The following is a 20,066-nucleotide window of genomic DNA, read 5'->3' on the forward strand; positions in this document are numbered from 1 at the left end:
AGGGAACTGGAAAAGAATCCTCCCTACATAATAAACCTGACAGGAGGTCGCCCAGCCTCTGCTCAGAGGCCTCTAGGATAGGTAACTCACTATCTCTCCAGGCAGCCCCAGCCCATTCTGCTTTTAAATTGCTCTAAATGTTTGGAAAACAAGCCTGACCTCACGCCTAAATCAGTGTCTTTGCAACTTCTATTCACTATTCCTGGTTCTGCCTTCCGGGACCAAATAGGGCAAGTCTAATATGTCTTCCACATGACAGCCCTTCAGATATTTGATTTCCCCGTTGAGTCTTTACTCCAGGCCAGACATATCCCCAGTTCCTCCAACAGGACCCTAGGAAGGTCCTTAACTCTTTTGGACACCATCGTGCTCCTGGAGCTCTCTGGTTAAATAGGGTCCTGGAAGTGAAAGCAGATTACCTGGGCCAACCCCTTCATTTGAAGGAGGAAACTGTGGTACAGGGAGGGGAAAGGACTCGCCCAAAATTATGCTGATAGGGAGAAGCAGGACCGGGACTGAAGCTCAGGTGCTCTAATGGGAAACCACCGCTTTCCCTCGGCGCACGTGGGAAGAGGGAACAGGCAGCGGCAGCCTGAGAGCGCCCTCTGCTGTCCTGAGCACAGTTGTGCGTGTCTGCATAGAGTGCGTGCTCTCGTCAAACCCAGCTCGTTTCAGCCTTGGATTGGGAGTTTCCTGTCACGTGACGGGAAGAAGGTGCGGGCCTAGGGTTTTAGTTCTCGGCAACCGCTCTCTCCATTTCCTGGCAACGGACGCGCCGGCGGCGGTACTGTGGTACCGGAGCCATGAACGAGATCTACCCGCTGGCGGTGCCCAAGGGGCGGAAGCTGAAGTGTGAGGTGTGCGAAGCCCCGGCCGAGCGTGTGTGTGGGGCCTGCACGGTCACCTATTATTGGTGAGGATGTCTGGCCCTCTCCCTGTGCAGGCAGGGAGACTGAGGCACAGGGAGGGTGAGAAAGGAACTTGCCCAGCGTCACCCAACTACTGCCGAGGCAAGATTTAAGCTCAGATCTTCATGTACCAAGGTGCCTTGCCTGTATCTCCAGCCCTCCCCCTGACCCCTACCCCCTGGAGAACGTGGGTCGGCCCCAAGGAATAATGATAAATAATAATAACTAATATGTCTATAGTGCTTTAAGGTTTACAAAGCACTTTATATATATTAATTCATTTGACCCTCAAAATAACCCTGGGAGATAGGTGCTATTATCTCCATTTCACAAATGGGAGAGCCGAGGCAGAAATTAAATGACTTGCCCAGGGTCACACAGCTAGCGTCTGAGGCAGAATTTAACTCGCATATTCCTGACTCCCAGGTCCCACTGGGCCACCTAGCTGCCTGTGGTAGACATTCAAACCCCAGCGCTCCTCTTCCCCCTTACCTCACTCACAGTTTCCTCTCAGGCTGACTCCTCTCCTAGGACTTGGCAGTCAGAAAAACCTGGTTCTATTTAGTCGTAGATCCTGGGCAAGACACTTACCGCCCCTTTCTGGGCCTCATTTTCTACACAAACAAATAATCAAAAACTTGTGTGTATAGGTACAGTATATGGAGAGAGAGAAAGGAGGTTGGCTCTTTAAGCACTTTGCCACTACACTATTTTCCCTACCCTAGTTTAGAACACATGTCCTGAGTATTGCAACAGAGTCCTAATTGGTCTCCTTCCAGTCTCTCACTTCTCCAAACTATCCTTAATACAACTGTAAAAATAATCTCCATAAGGCACAAGTATGACAGGAATAGTGATGCAGGGCCTCCCACCTAATCATCTGACCATGGGCCTCCCATCTCATACTGCATTTGCCTCCAGCCCAATCTCTAACTTCCATTGGAAAGAGCAATTGTACCCTCCTTTCAATGGTGAACAGTCTCACACCTCTTCATACCCTTCACATTCCATTGATCCTGAAGCCCTGGAGATCATCATACATGTATTCCTCATTTCCCCCATGACCTTATTCCTTATTCCCATCCCCTCCCACCCCAAACTCTCAGCCCTTCCATTGTACTGTCTGGAATGCCTATTCCATATAGATAACATCACTTCATCCTAAATCTTTCTCTTCTTCAATGAGTTCTGTACATGGCTTACAATTTTTCTCTCTTCCCCAACTCTTATAATGGGAGACTTTAACATAAATGTTGACTCTCTGTCAAATACTCTAACCATCTAGTCCCTTAACTTATTTCTCATGAGCTACTCCTCTACCCCACCTTAGCCACACACAAAGATAGTCACAATCTAAAAGTACCACCTCCACGTTCAAGAAATCCAACCATAACCTATTGGCTTTCCTTGTCTCTCTCTACCTTCCCCTACAAAACCCTACTCTTCATCCTCACCAGGACCTCCAATCCCTTGACCCCTCAATTCTCTCCCAGGCCATCTCCCCTGAACAAGTTACTCTCTCTTACCCAGCTTGACCCCTTGGTGAGTTGACTCAACTCTACACTGCCTTCCTCTGTTGAATCCTTAGACTTCTTATCTATCACGGGCTGGTGCAGGCTTTCATTACCTTATGCCTTGAAAAGTGCAGTAGCCTGCTAATGGGTTAGCCTGTCTCAATTCTCTCCCTACTCCAATCCATCTTCCAATCAGCTGTCAAAATGGTTTGGTTTGATCTTCACAACAACCTTACAAGTTAGGTGCCATATTATTATCCTCAGCTTACAGTTTAGGAAATGGAGGCAGACATAGGTTAACTTGCCCACACAGCTATTAAGTGTCTGAGGCTAGATTTAAACTCAAATCTTCCTGACTCCAGGCCTATCACTCTATCTACTGTACCACCTAGCTGTCTGGGAGAATTTTTACAGACTGTGATGATCTAATGAGATAAATTTGAGTCAAAAGTAGTGAAAGGGGGCAGCTAGGTGGAGAGAACACCGGCTCTGGAGTCAGGAAGACCTGAGTTCAAATCTGGTCTCAGACCAGACACTAGCTGTGTGACCCTGGGCAAGTCACTTAACCCCAATTGCCTTGAAAAAAACAAACAAAAAAACAAAAGTAGTAAGAGAAGAGGAGCCAGCGTTGGAAAAGGGTATATGAGATGTGCCAGGGGAAAGCCTACTCTCAGTTAGGGCTAAGATCTTGGTACAGTGAAAACAATGTGGCCTTAGAATGAGAGAACCCAAGTTTCTGCCATTTGTTCCATGACCCTGGGCAAATCACTTAACCTGTCTGGGCCTAATTTTTCTCATCTATGAAATGAGAGGCTGATAATAACTTCCAAGGACCCCTCTGATATGGAAGGAGTATAAGAAGAATTTGAGTATTGAGGGGACAGTGGACAAAAGTGAAATGGGGAGAAGTAGAAGAGAGTTCTGAACTAAGGTCAACTAGAACTGAGTTATTTACAGTTCTTTGTTCTGCCATTAAAAAAGATGAACTCCTTTTAATTTTAAACAACTTAATAACCTCAAAACTCCAAACAGCAAAAACCACCAAAGCTCTTCAAATACAAGATAAAAGTACAAAAGATCCAAGTGGTAATTTGGGATGGGGGGAGGGGTGAAAGAGGAGGGAGGGGTGGGTAGCAGTGCTTTGGCACCGTTTGCTGCTTCCATCCTGCTTTCTAACTCCAAAGATCCAAAATTGTCTTGGCTTAGTTTCTTTCTCTACGACACAGACAGCCCCCAAATACTCACAGACAGGTGACCACTAGGGGATGGTGCAATGTTTCCCATGTTACAAAAATCATACCATTTTAGACCTGGAAGAAACCTTAGAAACCGTCTAGTTCTCCAAATGCCTTCCTTTTACAGAAGAGGAATCTGAGTATCAGATGGGATGCATACAGCTAGTTAGCAGGCAGTAGAGCCTGGATTAGAATGCAGGTCTCCTGGGTCACCTTGTAACTGAGAGACAGCAAGGAGGTAGTGGACAGCATGCCTCATCTGTAGTCAGGCTGACGTGGGTTCAGAGCTATGTGACCTTGAGCCATTTAACTGAAAGCCTCAGCTTACTCATCTGTAAAATGTGGGTAAATGCCTAAAGTCCCTGCTTTGCAAGGGTTGGTGTGAGGCATAAATTGAATAATGTAAGGAAAGCTTTTTGTAACCTTGAAAATGCTATGGACTTCCGATTCTGGGAGCCAAAATGGCAGAGTAAAAAGGTAGTCGCTCTCACCCCTCCCTATCAGCCTCTGAAAATCCAGAACATAACACCCCAGAAAAAACCCTGGAACAGCAGGACCAGAAGAAAGATGGGGAGCAGCAGTGCAGTAGCCCAGGTAGCTTGAGGGATTAACAGAAAAGGCCCCTCTTACCCTGGGGGAAAGGGAACAGTATGGAATGGGAGGCATCCCAGCCAGCTAGCGGAAAGACCCTCTTTAGCACACCAGGAGGAGATCCTGGTGCCTCGGCATTCTACAGTAAATGGGTCTCCCAGTGCCTCAGCAAAAATAAGGAAAGCAGCACTACAAAGGGCCCCAGGCAGATAAACGCCTAGCCCTATTCATCTGAAAGGAGCTGAAGAAAGCAACCTAGAGTTGCCCTAAAGTTCCAACTTTGCTGATTCCAACCCAACACCAGGTAAACTGTCAGAAACCTACAGCCTCCAACTGCCAACCAGGAGGAGATTCTGAAGCCCGGGTGGTAGAGCAGGCAAACACCAACACCTGGATCTCCGAGTGCCTCAGTAAGGGCAGGGGAACTGGTGGAAACCAGCTCAGAAAACCACCAGGTGCCTTGGCATTCTACAGCAAAGGACTTTCCCAGTGCCTCAGCAGAACTAAGGGAGGCAGCATTGCAAGGGGCCCCAGGCAGATAAACACCCTGCAGCACCCATCTAAAAGGAGTTGAAGAAAGCTAAAAGAAAGGAAAAGCAGGTAACCTAGAGTTGCACTGGAGTTCCAGCCTTGCTGATTCCAGCCCAATACCAGGTAAGCTACCAGAACCCTACAGCCTCCAATTGCCAACATGAGAGGACCCAGCACATAAAGCCAGTAACCAAGACCTAAGCTCCCAACACAAGAAGCTTGGGTCAGTGCCCTCTGCCCCCTAGCAGGAGAGCTTAATCTCTTTAAAGACCATGAGTAAAAAGAAACTTACGATAGATTCATATTATGAGAAGAGTGAAGATCAAGACAGAAATTCTGAAGAGGACAACATTGTCAACAAACCCACATCTGCAACATCAAAAGGGAATATGAACTGTTCTGAAACCCAAAAAGCCTTCTTAGAAGAGCTCAAGAAGGATTTTAAAAGTCAAATGAGAGAGGTAGAAGAGTCCTTAAAAAATACAATTGGCCAATTGGAAAAAAAGTACACTGAAGAAAACAAGTCCCTAAAAAACACAATTGGTCAACTGGAAAAAAAAATACACTGCAGAAAACAAATCCCTTAAAAATACAATTGGCCAATTAGAGAAGGAAGTACAAAAACTAACAGAAGAAAACAATTTGTTAAAAATTAGAATTGGACAAATGGAAACTAATGACTCTATGAGAGAGCAAGAATCAGTCAAACAGAAACAAAAAAATGAAAAAATAGATGAAAACATAAAATACCTCATGGGTGAAACAACTGACCTGGAAAATCGATCCAGGAGAGACAATTTAAAAATTATTGGTCTACCTGAAAATCATTATAAAAAAAGAGCCTGGACAGTATCTTTTAGGAAATCATAAAGGAAAACTGCCCTGAAGTCCTATAACCACAAGGTAAAATAACCATAGAAAAAATCCACTGCTCACCGCCTGAAAGAGATCCCAAATTGAAAACCCCAAGGAATATAATAGCCAAATTCCAAAATTACCAGATCAAAGAAAAAATACTGCAAGCAGACAGAAAGAAACAATTTAAATATCATGGAACCACAGTCAGGATTACACAGGACCTTGTAGCTTCTACATTAAAAGACCATAGGGCGTGGAACATGATATTCCATAAGGCAAAGGAGCTTGGATTGCAGCCAAGGATCAACTACTCAGCGAAAATGAGCATGATCTTTCAGGGAAGGAGATGGATATTCAACGAAATAGGGGGCTTCCAAACGTTCCTGATAAAAAGACCAGAGCTCAACAAAAAATTTGATCTTCAAGTACAAGATTCAAGAGAGACATAAAAAGATAAATGGGACAGAAAGATACAATATGTTGTTAATAAGGGCAAACTGTTTACATCCCTACAAGGGAAGATGATACTTGCAACTCTTGAGAACTGTATTGTTATTACACCATGTTGAAGGACTATACATAAAGGGGGTGGATATAAGTTGACTTTGAAGTAATGATAAAAAAAAATCTAATCAAGTGGGTTAAATGGATCCAAGTAAGTGGATTAGTCTGATCTAAGAAAATGTACTAAGAAAGGAGGAGGCAAACAAGGGTAAATTACATTACAGGAAAAGACACAAAAACCTATTACAGCAGAGGAAAAGAAGGGAGGGGGATGAGCGTTGTTTGAACCTTACTCTCATCAGATTTGGCTCAAGCAGGGAATAACATAATCAGTTAGGTAGAGAAATCTAACTTGCTATATAGGCAATAGGAGGGAAAAGGGGAAAGAAAAGGGAGGAGGGATAGAAGGGAGGGAAGAAGCAGTAAGGGTAAAGGAGAAGAAAGGGAAAGGGCCAATAGAAGGGGGTGGGACTGAAGGAGGCGGTGGTCAAAAGCAAAACACTAGTGAGGGGGGAAAGGAGAAAGAAAAGCATAATCGGGGGGGAAAAAGGATGGAGAAAAAGATACAGATAGTAATCATAACTGTAAATATGAATGGGATGAACTCTCCAGAGTGGATTAAAAACCATAATCCTACAATGTGTTATTTACAAGAAACACATGTGAAAAAGAGTGACACATGCAGGGTAAAGGTAAAAGGCTGGAGCAGAATATATTATGCTTCAGCTGAAGTAAAAAAAGCAGGGGTAGCAATCCTGATCTCAGACAAAGCAAAAGCAAAAATAGATCTTATCAAAAGAGGTAAGGAAGAAAACTACATCCTGCTAAAAGGCGCCATAGACAATGAAGTAATATCATTACTAAACATATATGCACCAAATGGTATAGCATCCAGATTCTTAGAGGAGAAGTTCAGGGAGTTACAGGAAGAAATAGACAGCCAAACTATACTAGTGGGGGACCTCTCCCTCCCCCTCTCTGAACTAGATAAATCTAACCACAAAATAAACAAGAAAGAAGTTAAGGAGGTGAATAGAACATTAGAAAAGTTAGGTATGATAGACCTCTGGAGAAAACTGAATGGGGATAGGAAGGAATATACTTTTTTCTCAGCAGTACATGGCACATACACAAAAATTGACCATGTACTAGGGCATAAAAACCTCACAATCCAATGCAGAAAGGCAGAAATATTAAATGCATCCTATTCAGGTCATGATGAAATAAAAATTATATGTAATAAAGGGCCATGAAAAGATAGACTAAAAAATAATTGGAAACTAAATAATCTAATCCTAAAAAATGATTGGGTCAGACAACAAATAGAAACAATAATTTCATTCAAGAGAATGACAATAATGAGACAACATACCAAAATTTATGGGATGCAGCAAAAGCAGTCCTTAGGGGAAGTTTTATGTCTCTAAATGCTTACATAAATAAAATAGAAAAAGAGAGATCAATGAATTAGGAATATAACTAAAAAAACTAGAAAAAGAGCAAATTAAAAATCCTCAATTAAACACCAAATTAGAAACATTGAAAACCAAAGGAAAAATTAATAAAATTGAAATTAAGAAAACTATCGAATAAATAAAACTAAGAGCTTGTTTTATGAAAAAAACAATAAAATAGATAAACCTTTGGTTAATTTAATTCAAAAAAAGAAAGAAGAAAACCAAATTACTAGTGTCAAGAATGAAAAGGGTGAAGCTACCACCAAGGAAGAGGAAATTAAAACAATATGTAGGAATTATTTTGCCCAACTACATGCCAACAAATTTGACAATCTTAGTGAAATGGATACATATTTACAAAAATATAAATTGCCCAGATTAATAGAAGAGGAAGTAAAATACTTAAATAACCCTATCTCAGAAAAAGAAATTGAACAAGCCATTGATGAACTCCCTAGGAAAAAATCTCCAGGGCCAGATAGATTTACATGTGAATTCTATCATACATTTAAAGAACAATTAGTTCCAATACTATATAGACTATTTGGGAAAATAGGTGAAGAAGGAATCTTACCAAATTCTTTTTATGGTGCAAATATGGTGCTGATACCTAAACCACGAAGAGTCAAAACAGAGAAAGAAAATTATAGACCAACTTCTGTAATGAATATAGATGCAAAAATTTTAAACAAAATTTTAGCAAATAGATTACAGCAACTTATCACAAGAATAATACACTACGACCAGGTAGGATTTATACCAGGAATGCAAGGCTGGTTCAATATTAGGAAAACTAGCAGCATAATTGAGCATATCAACACCAAAACTAACAGAAACCACATGATCATTTCAATAGATGCAGAAAAAGCTTTTGACAAAATACAATAACCATTCCTATTAAAAACACTAGAAAGCATAGGTATAAATGGAGTCTTCCTTAAAATAATAAATAGCATCTATCTAAAACCTTCAGCAAGCATAGTATGTAATGGGGACAAGCTAGGAACATTTCCAATAAGATCGCGGGGTGGGGGAGGTGAAACAAGGATGTCCATTATCACCATTGTTATTCAATATCATACTGGAAATGTTAACTGTAGCAATAAGAGAAGAAAAAGAAATTGAAGGTATTAGAATAGGCAAAGAAGAAACAAAGCTATCACTCTTTGCAGATGACAGGATGATATACTTAGAGAATCCTAGAGAATCAAGTAAAAAACTACTTGAAATAATAAACAACTTTAGCAAAGTTGCAGGCTATAAAATAAACCCACATAAATCATCAGCATTTCTGTATATTACCAAGAAAGCCCAACAGCAAGAGATAGAAAGAGAAATTCCATTTAAACTTACTGTAGACATTATAAAATATTTAGGAGTCTACCTCCTGAAACAAACCTGGGAGCTCTATAAACACAATTACAAAACACTTTTCACACAAAGTCAGATCTAAGTAATTGGAAAAACATCAGTTGCTCATGGGTAGGCCGAGCTAATACAATAAAAATGAAAATTCTACCAAAGCTAATTTACTTATTCAGTGCCATACCAATCGAACTACCAAAAAATTATTTTATAGGGTTAGAAAAAATAATAACAAGATTCATTTGGAAGAACAAAAGGTCTAGAATATCAAGGGAACTAATGAAAAGAAATGCAGGGGAAGGTGGCCTAGCCATTCCAGATCTTAAATTGTGTTATAAAGCAGCAATCATCAAAACTGCTTGGTACTGGCTAAGAGAGTAGTGGATCAGTGGAATAGGTTAAATATGCAAGACACAGTAGTCAATGACTATAGTAATCTATTATTTGATAAACCCAATGACCCTAGCTTCTGAGATAAGAACCCACTCTGAAAAAAACTGCTGGGAAAACTGGAAAAGAGTATGGCAGAAACTAGGCATAGACCAAAATCTCTCACCATATACCAAAATAAAGTCAAAATGGGTTCATGATTTAGCTATAAATTTAGGCTGATACTATAAGCAAACTGGGAGAGCAAGGAATAGTTTACCTATCAGATCTATGGAGAACAGAAGAATTCATGACCAAACAGGAGATAGAGAACATTATGAAAAGCAAAATGGATAATTTTGATTACATTAAATTGAAAAGTTTTTGCACAATGCAACTAAGATTAGAAGTAAGGTAGAAAATTGGGAAAGAATTTTTACAACCAGTCTCTCTGATAAGGGCCTCATTTCTAAAATATATAGAGAGTTAAGTCAAATTTATAAAAATACAAGCCATTCTCCAGTTGATAAATGGTCAAAGGATGTGAACAGACAATTCTCAGATGAAGAAAGCCATCTATAGTCATATGAAAAACTGCTCTAAATCACTATTGATTGGAGAAATGCAAATCAAAACAACTCTGAGGTACCACATCACACCTATCAGATTGGCCAACATGACAAAACAGGAAAATGATAAATGTTGGAGAAGATGTGGGAAAATTGGAACACTAATGCATCATTGGTGGAGTTGTGAAATGATCCAACCATTTTGGAGAGTAATTTGGAACTATGCCCAAAGAGCTATAAAAATGTGCATACCCTATGACCCAGCAATAGCACTTCTAGGGCTGTATCCCAAAGAGATTATACAAAAGGGAAAAGGGCCCACATGTACAAAAATATTCATAGCAGCTCTTCTTGTGGTGGCAAAGAATTGGAAATTGAGAGAATGCTCATCAATTGGGGAGTGGCTGAGCAAGTTGTGGTATATGATTGTAGTGGAATACTATCATGCTATAAGAAATGATGAACAGGCTGACTTCACAAAAATCTGGAAAGACTTGTATGGTCTGATGCTGAGTGAAGTGAGCAGAACCAAGAGAACGTTGTACACAATAACAGCCACGTTGTGCAATGACTAATAGTGATAAACTTAACTCTTCCCAGCAATACAAGGATCTAAGACATCTCCAGAGGCTTTGTGATGGAAAATGCTATCCACATCCAAAGAAAGAGCTATGGAGTTTGAATGCAGATTGAAGCATACTATTTGCTGTTTTTTTTTCCTTCTGTTGTGTTTTGTTTCCTCTTTCTGGTGGTTCCTCCTATTGATTTTAATTTTTACTTACAATGTGAAAATATGTTTACTAGGAATGTAAATGTATAGCCTATATCAGATTGTGCACCGTCTTGGGGAGGGTGGTGGGGAGGAAGGGGGAGAAAAATTTTAAACTCAAAAGCATATGGAAGTGATTATTGATAAATCAAAATAAATTAATAAAAAAATAAAGAAAAAAAAGAAAATGCTATGCCAGTACTGGCTGTTATTATAGACAGTGCTTAAGCCATGTGTGCCTAAGATCAGTTCTGCCCCAAGCATCCTTCAGGTCCTATGCCAATAAAAAAAGAGCATGTAAGGGATTCTTAGACTGAATTTTTAAAAAATGAATCCTTATGATAGTTGAAAATGTTACAGGTTTTACAGCTGTCACCTCATAGAGGAAACTCACAATAACCTTGTGTTAGGTAGTTAGTGCAACAAATATTGTTATCCCCATTTTTCAGATGAAGAAACTGAAACTCAGAGAATTGAAATGACTTGGCTATAATCACAAAGAGGGACTCTAAGTCCAGCATGTATCCTACTACAAGATGGTTCCCTCATAGTGCCAAGAAAAGAGAATTTAAAAATTTAGTGTGTTGACCAGTGAGACCCCTGGCTACAGATGCTAGCCATTGGCAAAGGCATGGACACAGTAGTTTTCTCAAGACCTCCCGATTTCAGGAGGTCTGCCACTTCATGACAAATTTATGGTAAATAATGCCTCTTTCTTGGAAGTGGATCTTTTTCTCTGTATCCTAGGAGGGCCTTATTTGTTCTCTGTATGCCCCAGGCAGTTGTCAAGAAATGGTTCATTCCTCCCAACCACAGTGAGGTACTGAGCTGTCAACTTTAAGTCTTCTTTGACTGATAAGGAAGGGAAGTGGGCTCATGCCGGTTGCTTTGGCCATCCTGTCTGCTTTGCTTTAGGCTTAGACTGTGCCTTGTCAGATCAGCCCACGGGGCCCTGCTCTGTCATGTGCCTGCTGGGTACCAAAGCCATATGTGTTCAATGACTACAAGGTGCCAGTGAAGGGAAATCTGTTTTTCTCTTCCTCGTCAGTGGTGTTGCGCATCAAAGAGCTGATTGGGCCAGCATTCATGAAAAAATATGCCAGCTCCTGATCCCCTTGCGCACAACTATGCCCTTTTACAATTCAGAAGAAGAACGGAGACATGGTCGGGAGCAGCTGCTGCAGAGGCAGGTGTGTGTGCGTCTGAAGCCACAGATGAGCTCTCTGGAAGGTCGGTGCCCTAGAGGGGAGGGGCTAACAGCCCTACCTACCTTGAGATATCCCTGAGGACAGTAAAAGGCAATGGGGATACTTTGTTATCTAGAAAAGGTTAAATGAAGCTCATAGTATCTTGTTGAGAAGAAGATCCATTTTAGAAAGGTTCCCATCTTTTTTCTTTTCTTTTTTTTTTTAAACTAGAACTGTAATTTTACAGATGTAGGGAATTCCAAAAACCCAGATTAGAAACTACTCAGAAAAGAGTTATCTTAGGAAATTGCCTGGGGCACCAAGAAGTTAAAGTGTTACTCAGCCAATATGTGGCATATTGATCTGTTGCCAACTTTATTACACCACACTGCCTCTCTCAAGAAAAGATTAAATAGCATCTTTCAAAAGTCAAATATGCAATCTATTTTTGGAAAGATTTTCATCTATAATGGTTAAATTGTTAATGTTCATTAATCCACAATGGTTCAGTTTTTTTAAAGTTCTTGGCATTTGTCTGACCAAGACTTCAACTTTCCAGAAAATTCAGTTACCTAGAACCATTATCTGGAGCAGGGATCCCAGGCAATGGGGGTTTTACTCTTCCCAGAACAGGTCTGCCTCAGGTCTTTACATATTTGCAACAGAAGGTTGTCTCTGTTTCTCTGAGATGTTGTATTTATTTCTTCTACAGAAGCATTTAATTGAGCTCTGTTACAAAGTAGCTCGGAAATATGTCTTTGAAGGAAAATATGAAGAATCTGTCCCGGCATCTTTACATTCACTGCGTTTCCGCATTAATGTATATGGCCTGAATTCAGTCCAGTTGGTGCCAGCTTACCTGCTGTTATCTGAGGCCAGTATTGGTAAGTGATCAAGATTTAAAGTCAGATATTACAGAAGTGTTTTACATGACTGCACATGTATAACCTATATCGAATTGCTTGCCTTCTCAATAAAGGTGGGTGGGGAGGGGAGGAAGGGAGAGAAGTTGAAACTCCAAGTTTTAAAAATGAATGTTAAAAATTGTTTCCATATGCAACTGGGAAATAATATATACAGGCAAAGGGGTATAGAAATCTATCCTGCCCTACAGGAAAATTGAAGGGGGAGGAGATAAGAGAAGGGGGTGGTGATAGGGAAGGCAGATTGAGGGAAGGGGTATTCAGAATGCACACCATCCTAGGGTGGGGGGAGGGGAGAGATGGGGAGAAAATTTAGAACTCAAAATCTTGTGGAAGTGAATGTTGAAAACTAAAAATAAATAAACTAATTAATTTTAAAAAAAAATTTAAAGTCAGAGTTGGGGCCTGAACAATGAAAGTTATGACTGGTGTGTCGTTGTCTATACCCACAAGAAGCATGTTATTGGTTCAAACCAATGGTACTTGCAGGCTGGGATTCCATCTCTAATAGCAGCACCAAGGTACCTTTTGTGAGAAGGCATGGTTGCTGGGCATGGGCATTCTCCCCAAATAGTCCCTGGTGGCATCTATTACAGTGCAGGTTATAGCTGAGTGCTAGGAATCACAGGATTTATTGTACCAGAATTGGGAAACAGAATTCAAGAAATAGACAATATGTAGGACCAGCAGGCTAGTTGTGGTTAACATTCAACTATCTTATCAAACTTGCATAAGTCTTTTATCATATTTTTGAAATAGTGTCCAGACAAACAATTCCTGAGAGCAGCCATTATGTGACCCTACCTGGGCCTCAGTTTTCTTTTTCTGTAAAATGAGGAGGCTGGATGAGAGGATGCCCAGGGTCCCTTTCAGCTCTAACATTAGGATTCTGAATCAGTGGCCCTGGCAAATAAATCAGAATGATTATAAGCATCAGTACCTTAAAGTAATGCAACCCATATTGGTCAGTATTTATTCAGATTCCTACTTGCACAGAACAGGTTTATCATTAGTGGAATAGCATTTATTCACATGCATACAATGCTTTATAATTTGCAGAATGTTTTCACACTCATGACCTCATTTGATTCTCACAAACAACCTCTGTAAATAACTATGTGTATATCAATTTATGGTTATTTATTCCTTTATATGATTTTTTGAATGAATATTTTTTTTCCATGTCTGTCCTGCCTGTCTAATTAAACTGAAAGCCTTTTGCAGTTAGGAATTAATCATCTTTTAAGTCCCTCTGTAGTACCAAGAACCCATCTCTGCCCAGTGGATCTTCAGTGAATCTTTTAAGCTGATTTTGCTTAATTTTTTTTCTGTCAAGAAGAGCAATCTTTGTACTGGAAAAGACAAAACAAAAATGACTAATAGGAAGTTGATATCCATTTTAAATAGGTTCATTATAAATATATTCAGGCCTCTAGGCTCAGGTGAATTGTGTCATCAGGTATAAAAACAGACAGGTGCCCTTGCTGGGATCCATGGTCAGGGATATTGAAAGATCATGGAAAACAGGGACTAAGGAAGGGAAATGTCCAAATGAACATTAAAAAAAAGAGAGAGAATGGAGTCCAAACATTATAAACCCATGATCTTAATTTTGATTCCAGACAGAATTCTAGGCTTATCACTAAAGGATGCGTAATGAACTTCCGGAAAAGGAAGATGCTGATAACAAAGAGACAGTACAACTTTCTCAAGAAAAGGCCTTACTAGACTATCCTGAGCAATATGGTGTCATAGATGGAGATCTGAGCTTGGTGCCAGGAAGAGGAGGTTGAAATCCTGCCTCTGATACTTTGGAGCTGTGTGACCAGGGGCTAGTCACTTTAGTCTCTCTGAGCCTCAGTTTCCCCATCTGTAAAATGAGGGTATTAATACCTATAGTATAGTAGCTGCCTCACAGGGCTAATTGATGTGAAATGGCTAACAAAATTTAAAGAGCTACATTAATGCCAGTTCGCAGGATGTTTCCTTTTTTCTCATATGGCTGCTAGAATGGTAGACAAGAGGAAGGATGTAGAGGTAGCTTACCCAGATGTTAGCCCAGTATTTGGAAGTCTCATGCTGTACTTGTGGATAGAGAGATGTGGGCTCAATAAGAGTGTAATTAGGTGGATAGGGAAATGGTTGAATGGCCAAGCCAAAAGAATAGTCATTAATAGTTTGATTGGGAGGTCTCCAGTGGGGTGTCCCAGGGATCTGTGCTTGGTTCTGTGCTGTTTCTGAGCAACAACTTGGATAAAAGTATAAATTGCTTGTTGATCAGATTTGTAAGTAATGCAAAACCAGGTGCTAACACATTGGATGAGAGAGTGAGGATTCAAGAAACTCACGAAAAGATAGATCATTGGAACAAATTTAGCATTGTGAAATTCTGTGGAGATAATTATAAAGTTTTAGATTTGGGTTCAGAACATTAAAAACACAAGTACAAGATGGGGGAAGGATGGCCAAACAGCTGCTAGTCTGAAGAAGCCCTGGGAAATTGGGGGGGGGGGAGGGGAAACCACAGCAAGCTTAATAGGAAACAATAGTGTGATGCCAGAAAAACAAAGAATCTTGGACTATATCAGGAAAGACAGAGCATCCAGAGGCCAGAATCCCTCTCATTCTGCACTGGTCAGAGTATACCTAGAATGTCATTTCATGTTCTAGGTATCCCATTTTAGGAAAGACAGTAGTAAGCTAGGCAATACGCTGAGGAAGACCGCTGAGACAGAGAAAAGCCTTGAGATGATGGCATATGAGGATCACCAGAAGGAATCCAGGAGGTTTAACCTGAAGGAGCCATGGGAGAGGGAGCATATAATTACTGTCTTCAAGTATATGAAGGGTTGTCAATAGATTTGTTTTGCTTTGCTCTAGAAGACACAGCTTTCTCTTCTCTTCTCTCCTCCCCTCCACATAGGGGCCACTCGTTGATTGGCCAACAATAGGTCCCAGGCCAAGCCCCACTTGGTCATTGTTTGAACCCTGATTGGTTCAGAATGAAAGTAAATAACAATTGTTTTCTGTTTTGGCCAGAAACCCCGAGGGTGTTCCCCCTCCTAGATCGAATTTTTTTCTTTTTTTAATATTTATTCTGATTTATCAACCATCACTTCCATAAGCTTTTGAGTTTTAAATTTTTCTCCCCCTTCCTCCCCAAGACAGCCTTCAATCTGATATAGGCTATACATATACATTCCTATTAAACATAGTGATGTTGTAGGTAAGAATTAGAACCAATAGGAGGAACCACCAGAAACAGGAAACAAAACACAACAGAAGGAAAAAAAATAGCAAATAGTATGCTTCAATCTGCATTCAAACTCCATAGTTCTTTCTTTGGATGTGGATAGCATTTTCCATCATGAGGCCTTTAGAGATGTCTTAGATCCTTGTATTGCTGAGAAGGGTTAAGTCTATCAATATTAGTCTTCGCACAATGTGACTGTTGCTATGTACAGCGTTCTCCTGGTTTTGCTCACTTCACTCAGTATCAGACTATATAAGTCTTTCCAGGTTTTTCTGAAGTCTGCCTGTTCATCATTTCTTGTAGCACAATAGTATTCCATTACATTCCTATACCACAACTTGTTCAGCCATTCCCCAATCGATGGGCATCCTCTCAATTTCCAATTCTTTGCCACCACAAAAAGAGCTGCTATAAATATTTTTGTACATGTGAGTCCTTTTCCCATTTGTATGATCTCTTTGGGATATAGCTCTAGAAGTGCTATTGCTGGGTCAAAGGGTATACACATTTTATAGCCCTTTGGGCGTAGTTCCAAATCACTCTCCAAAATGGTTGATCTTCACTGTTCCCATAATATGAATCTACTGTATGTTTCTTTTTGCTCATGGTGTTTGCTTATTTCCTGGCTTTTAAAGAAATTGAGCTCTCCTGCTGGGGAGCAGAGAGCACTACCCAAGCTTCTTGTATTGGGAGTCTCGGGCTTGGTCACTGGCTTTGTGTGCTGTGGCCTCCGATGTTGGCAGTTGGAGGCTGTAGGGTTCTGGCAGCTTACCTGGTGTGCTGGGCTAGAATCGTCAACACTGGAACTCTAGGGGTAGGATTGAGTAGTGTGGCTCCTGGAGATTTCCTACTCTCCTAGGCCTTTCCTTCCTTTCATTTTATGTTTATCCACCTGGGGCTCCTTGGAGCACTGCTTCCCTTAGTTTTGCTGAGGCACTGGGAGAGCCGGTTGCTGTAGAATGCTAAGGCACCTGGTGGTTTTCCACGCTGGTTTCCACCAGTTTGCCCACCCTCACTGAGGCACTCAGGGGTCCAGGTGTTGGTGTTGGCCTGCTCCACCACCTGGGTTTCAGGATCTCTTCTTGATATGTTGAGGAGGGGCTTTCTGCTAGCTTGCTGGGACGCCTCCCATTCTGTGCTGCTTCCCATTCTGCACTGCTTCCCTTCCCCCAGGGCAAGAGGGGCCTTTCCCGTTAATCCCTCAAGCTACCTGGGCTACTGGACTGCTGTACCCCATCTTTCTTCTGGTTCAGCTGTTCCAGTATTTTTCCTGGGGTGATATTTTATGGGCTTTCAGAGGTTAATATGGGAGGGTAAGAGCAACTTACTTCTTACTCTGCCATCTTGGCTCCCAGAAGCAGAACCCCAGGTTGATTTTTTTAAAAAAAGAGGCCATTCTCTGCCTCATTTCATATCAAGCCTTAATGACTAAATGGTCTGGCCTTAGTCAAACTGAGACCTGTTAAAAACCTTAGCTTGAAAAGGCTAAGGTCCCCCCATTGCATCCTGGGCCATCTCCAGCCACCCTGATCTCTATCTTGCCACTGGACCCAAATGCCTCTGGAGGAGAAAATGAGGCTGGTGACTCTGCACAGCCCTCCCTCACTTAAATCCAATTCCCTTGCATGCCATGGCATCACCTCCCTGATGGAGAAGGAAGGACAAACAACAGCAGCAGAGGACAAAAGTAGGAACCGCGTCAGGAAAGAGCTCTCAGGAAGTGGAATAGGCAGCCTCAGGGAGCCGTGGGCTCCCTGTCATTGGAGGTCTTCAAGACAAAGCTGGGGGACCACTTGTTAGGCATGTTCTGTTATGGATTCTTACTCAGCTCTGCTTTGTACCAGATGGCCCCTGAGGCCACCTTCAATTCTGAGATCTTTTGATTATAAGAAAAATAGGAAGCATGCATGCACAGAAAGAGGCAAGAGGTTTGTGCATGGAAATAAAAGTGTGGTGGGGGCAGGGGAGGGTTAGAGTATAAAGAGAGAATCTTATTGGGCTGCATTCATTAGAAAATGCCTGCCTTGGCAGCCCAGGCCAGGGGACTGGACTTGAGTCAGAAAACTTAGATTCCAGTTCTGGTTCTGATGTGGTTTGGGGTTACTGGAAACCCTGAAATGTCAGGTCCAGGGCGAGTCTGCCTGGAAAGAATTCAAGCACTCAAGCCTTATTTCAGTCAAGGTATCGAGGTTTATTATAATGCCAATAGAAGTGGCCAAGATTCTTAGGGAATCTGCACCATGATGGGGATGAGATTGATACTTATATACAAAAATAGAACAGTGAAAATATCTGGATGGGATTAAGGAGTGTTAAGTATGTGGGCCTTGGAGGAAAGCTGGTTCTACTGGGCTTCTAACTAGCTTCTCTTGACCTTGGGCTAGTTACTTTTCCCTCTAAGCCTTAGTTTCCTCATCTGTAAAATGGCAACAGTGCTATCAGTCACCCAAGCCCTCATCAGCCTCTTGTGAAAATCAAATGAAATGATGCCTGTGAGAGTGCTTTAACTTGCTCAAGTGCCAGACACATAAGTGTTTTTCTAAAATGAACACTATCTATACTAAGTATAGAAGAATGCTAATAAGAATGGCACTTTTGAAGTAAAGTCCAGAGATAGTTTATCATTAGAAATGCAAGATAGCAGAATTTATCTAGGTCTGGAAGCAGTATTTTGAGTCATCCAAGACTTCCAGAAAGGGCTTCTTTGCTCTTTTTAGCTATAAAATAGACAGCTACCCAGCAGAGATTTGGCCTCTTCCTCTGTATCACCTTGAGTAATTCAGGGGCCATTCAGGCATGGCTTACATTGAGGCCTAGATGGCTAACCTTTCCCATTTTCTGAATTGTATTATATCCTCCTCTGTATTGAGATTTGTCTTTTCTTTGGCATTTCATTTAATAATAGAACATCAAAGCTGGAAAGAACCATAGAGACTAACCTAGCTCAGCCCTCTCATTTTATAGATGGGGAAACTGAAGTCTGCAAAGGGGAAGGAAACACCATGAGTTAATGGCAGAGGCAGAACTATAGTCTAAATGTCCTAACTCTCCATCTATGCTTTATACATAGCATTATAAGGCCTCTCATGGACCAGCTAGCTCTTCTCTATTAAAAAGGCAAAGGTACATAGAAGTGAATATGTTTCCTGCACAAATATTTACTAACCAAGGCTCGTAGACTTGTGAATTCACTATAAAGGGATACATTTCATAATTCTTCCTAAATACATTGGCCAGAAAGTGTACTGTGGCCTTCTTTCCCTTGTGTTAGGTCTTGGCCACATTGTCCAGGCAGAGGAATACCTCTCCCAAGCCCAGTGGACTGTTCTCAAGTCAACTGAGTGCAACAATGAAATTCATTCTCTCCTGCATTGGAACCTGGGACTCCTCTATACAGCTAAAGAAAACTATGAAGACGCACGCTATCATTTGGCCAATGATGTGAGTAGGCCAAGCTACAGAGCCCAGATATAGTCAAGAGACTTAAAGAATGTCAGAGCTGGATCTAATTCAATCCCCTTATTTTATAGTTCGCTGCACTTAGGCCCAGATGGGGGAAAGTCACCCACCCTAGGTCACATAGTGTGTTAGTTGCAAAGCTGCAAGATAGAACTTGGGTCCCCCCATTCCCAGTCTGGTGCTCTGTGAAAGGCCAGCGTTCAGCAGGGGACATAGTCCTCATGCTAAGATCTAGGGTGCAGTTCTGGGCTCATTACTTTATTCAAAGTTGCCTCCAGGACAGAGGATCCTTTTAATGGCTGCTGGCTTTGAATTAGAAGTCATAAGAAGAGATCTGGATAGAAGGGAAATTATTACCCCTTCATCATGGACTTACTGAGTGGGAAGGAAGCATGGTATAGTGAGTAGGGCCTGGAGTTCGAGGTAGGAAGACCTGGGTTCAAATCCTGCCTTAGTCACTTACTAGCTGTATGATCTTGAGCAAGTCACCTAAACTTTTTGTGCCTCAGTTTCCTGTAGGATGAGGGGGGTTGGGCTAAGTGATGTCTAAGGACCTTTCCAGTTCTAAATCTAT

At 41.3% G+C, this 20,066-nt stretch overlaps 1 protein-coding gene across 1 annotated transcript in view; it reads left to right on the plus strand.

Annotated features, from left to right (window-relative positions):
• Positions 1–803: 803 nt before the first annotated feature.
• Positions 804–20,066, plus strand: part of ZMYND12 (zinc finger MYND-type containing 12) — a 36,755-nt gene continuing 17,492 nt past the window's right edge. Inside the window, exons 1-4 of the mRNA XM_027864717.1 lie at positions 804–913; positions 11,719–11,860; positions 12,570–12,741; positions 19,305–19,474. Coding sequence (XP_027720518.1) covers positions 804–913; positions 11,719–11,860; positions 12,570–12,741; positions 19,305–19,474 — 594 coding nt within the window. The remainder of the gene's footprint in view (positions 914–11,718; positions 11,861–12,569; positions 12,742–19,304; positions 19,475–20,066) is intronic.

Source organism: Vombatus ursinus, unplaced genomic scaffold, assembly GCF_900497805.2.
Source record: "Vombatus ursinus unplaced genomic scaffold, bare-nosed wombat genome assembly UNPS02014775.1, whole genome shotgun sequence".
Lineage (NCBI taxonomy): Eukaryota > Metazoa > Chordata > Mammalia > Diprotodontia > Vombatidae > Vombatus > Vombatus ursinus.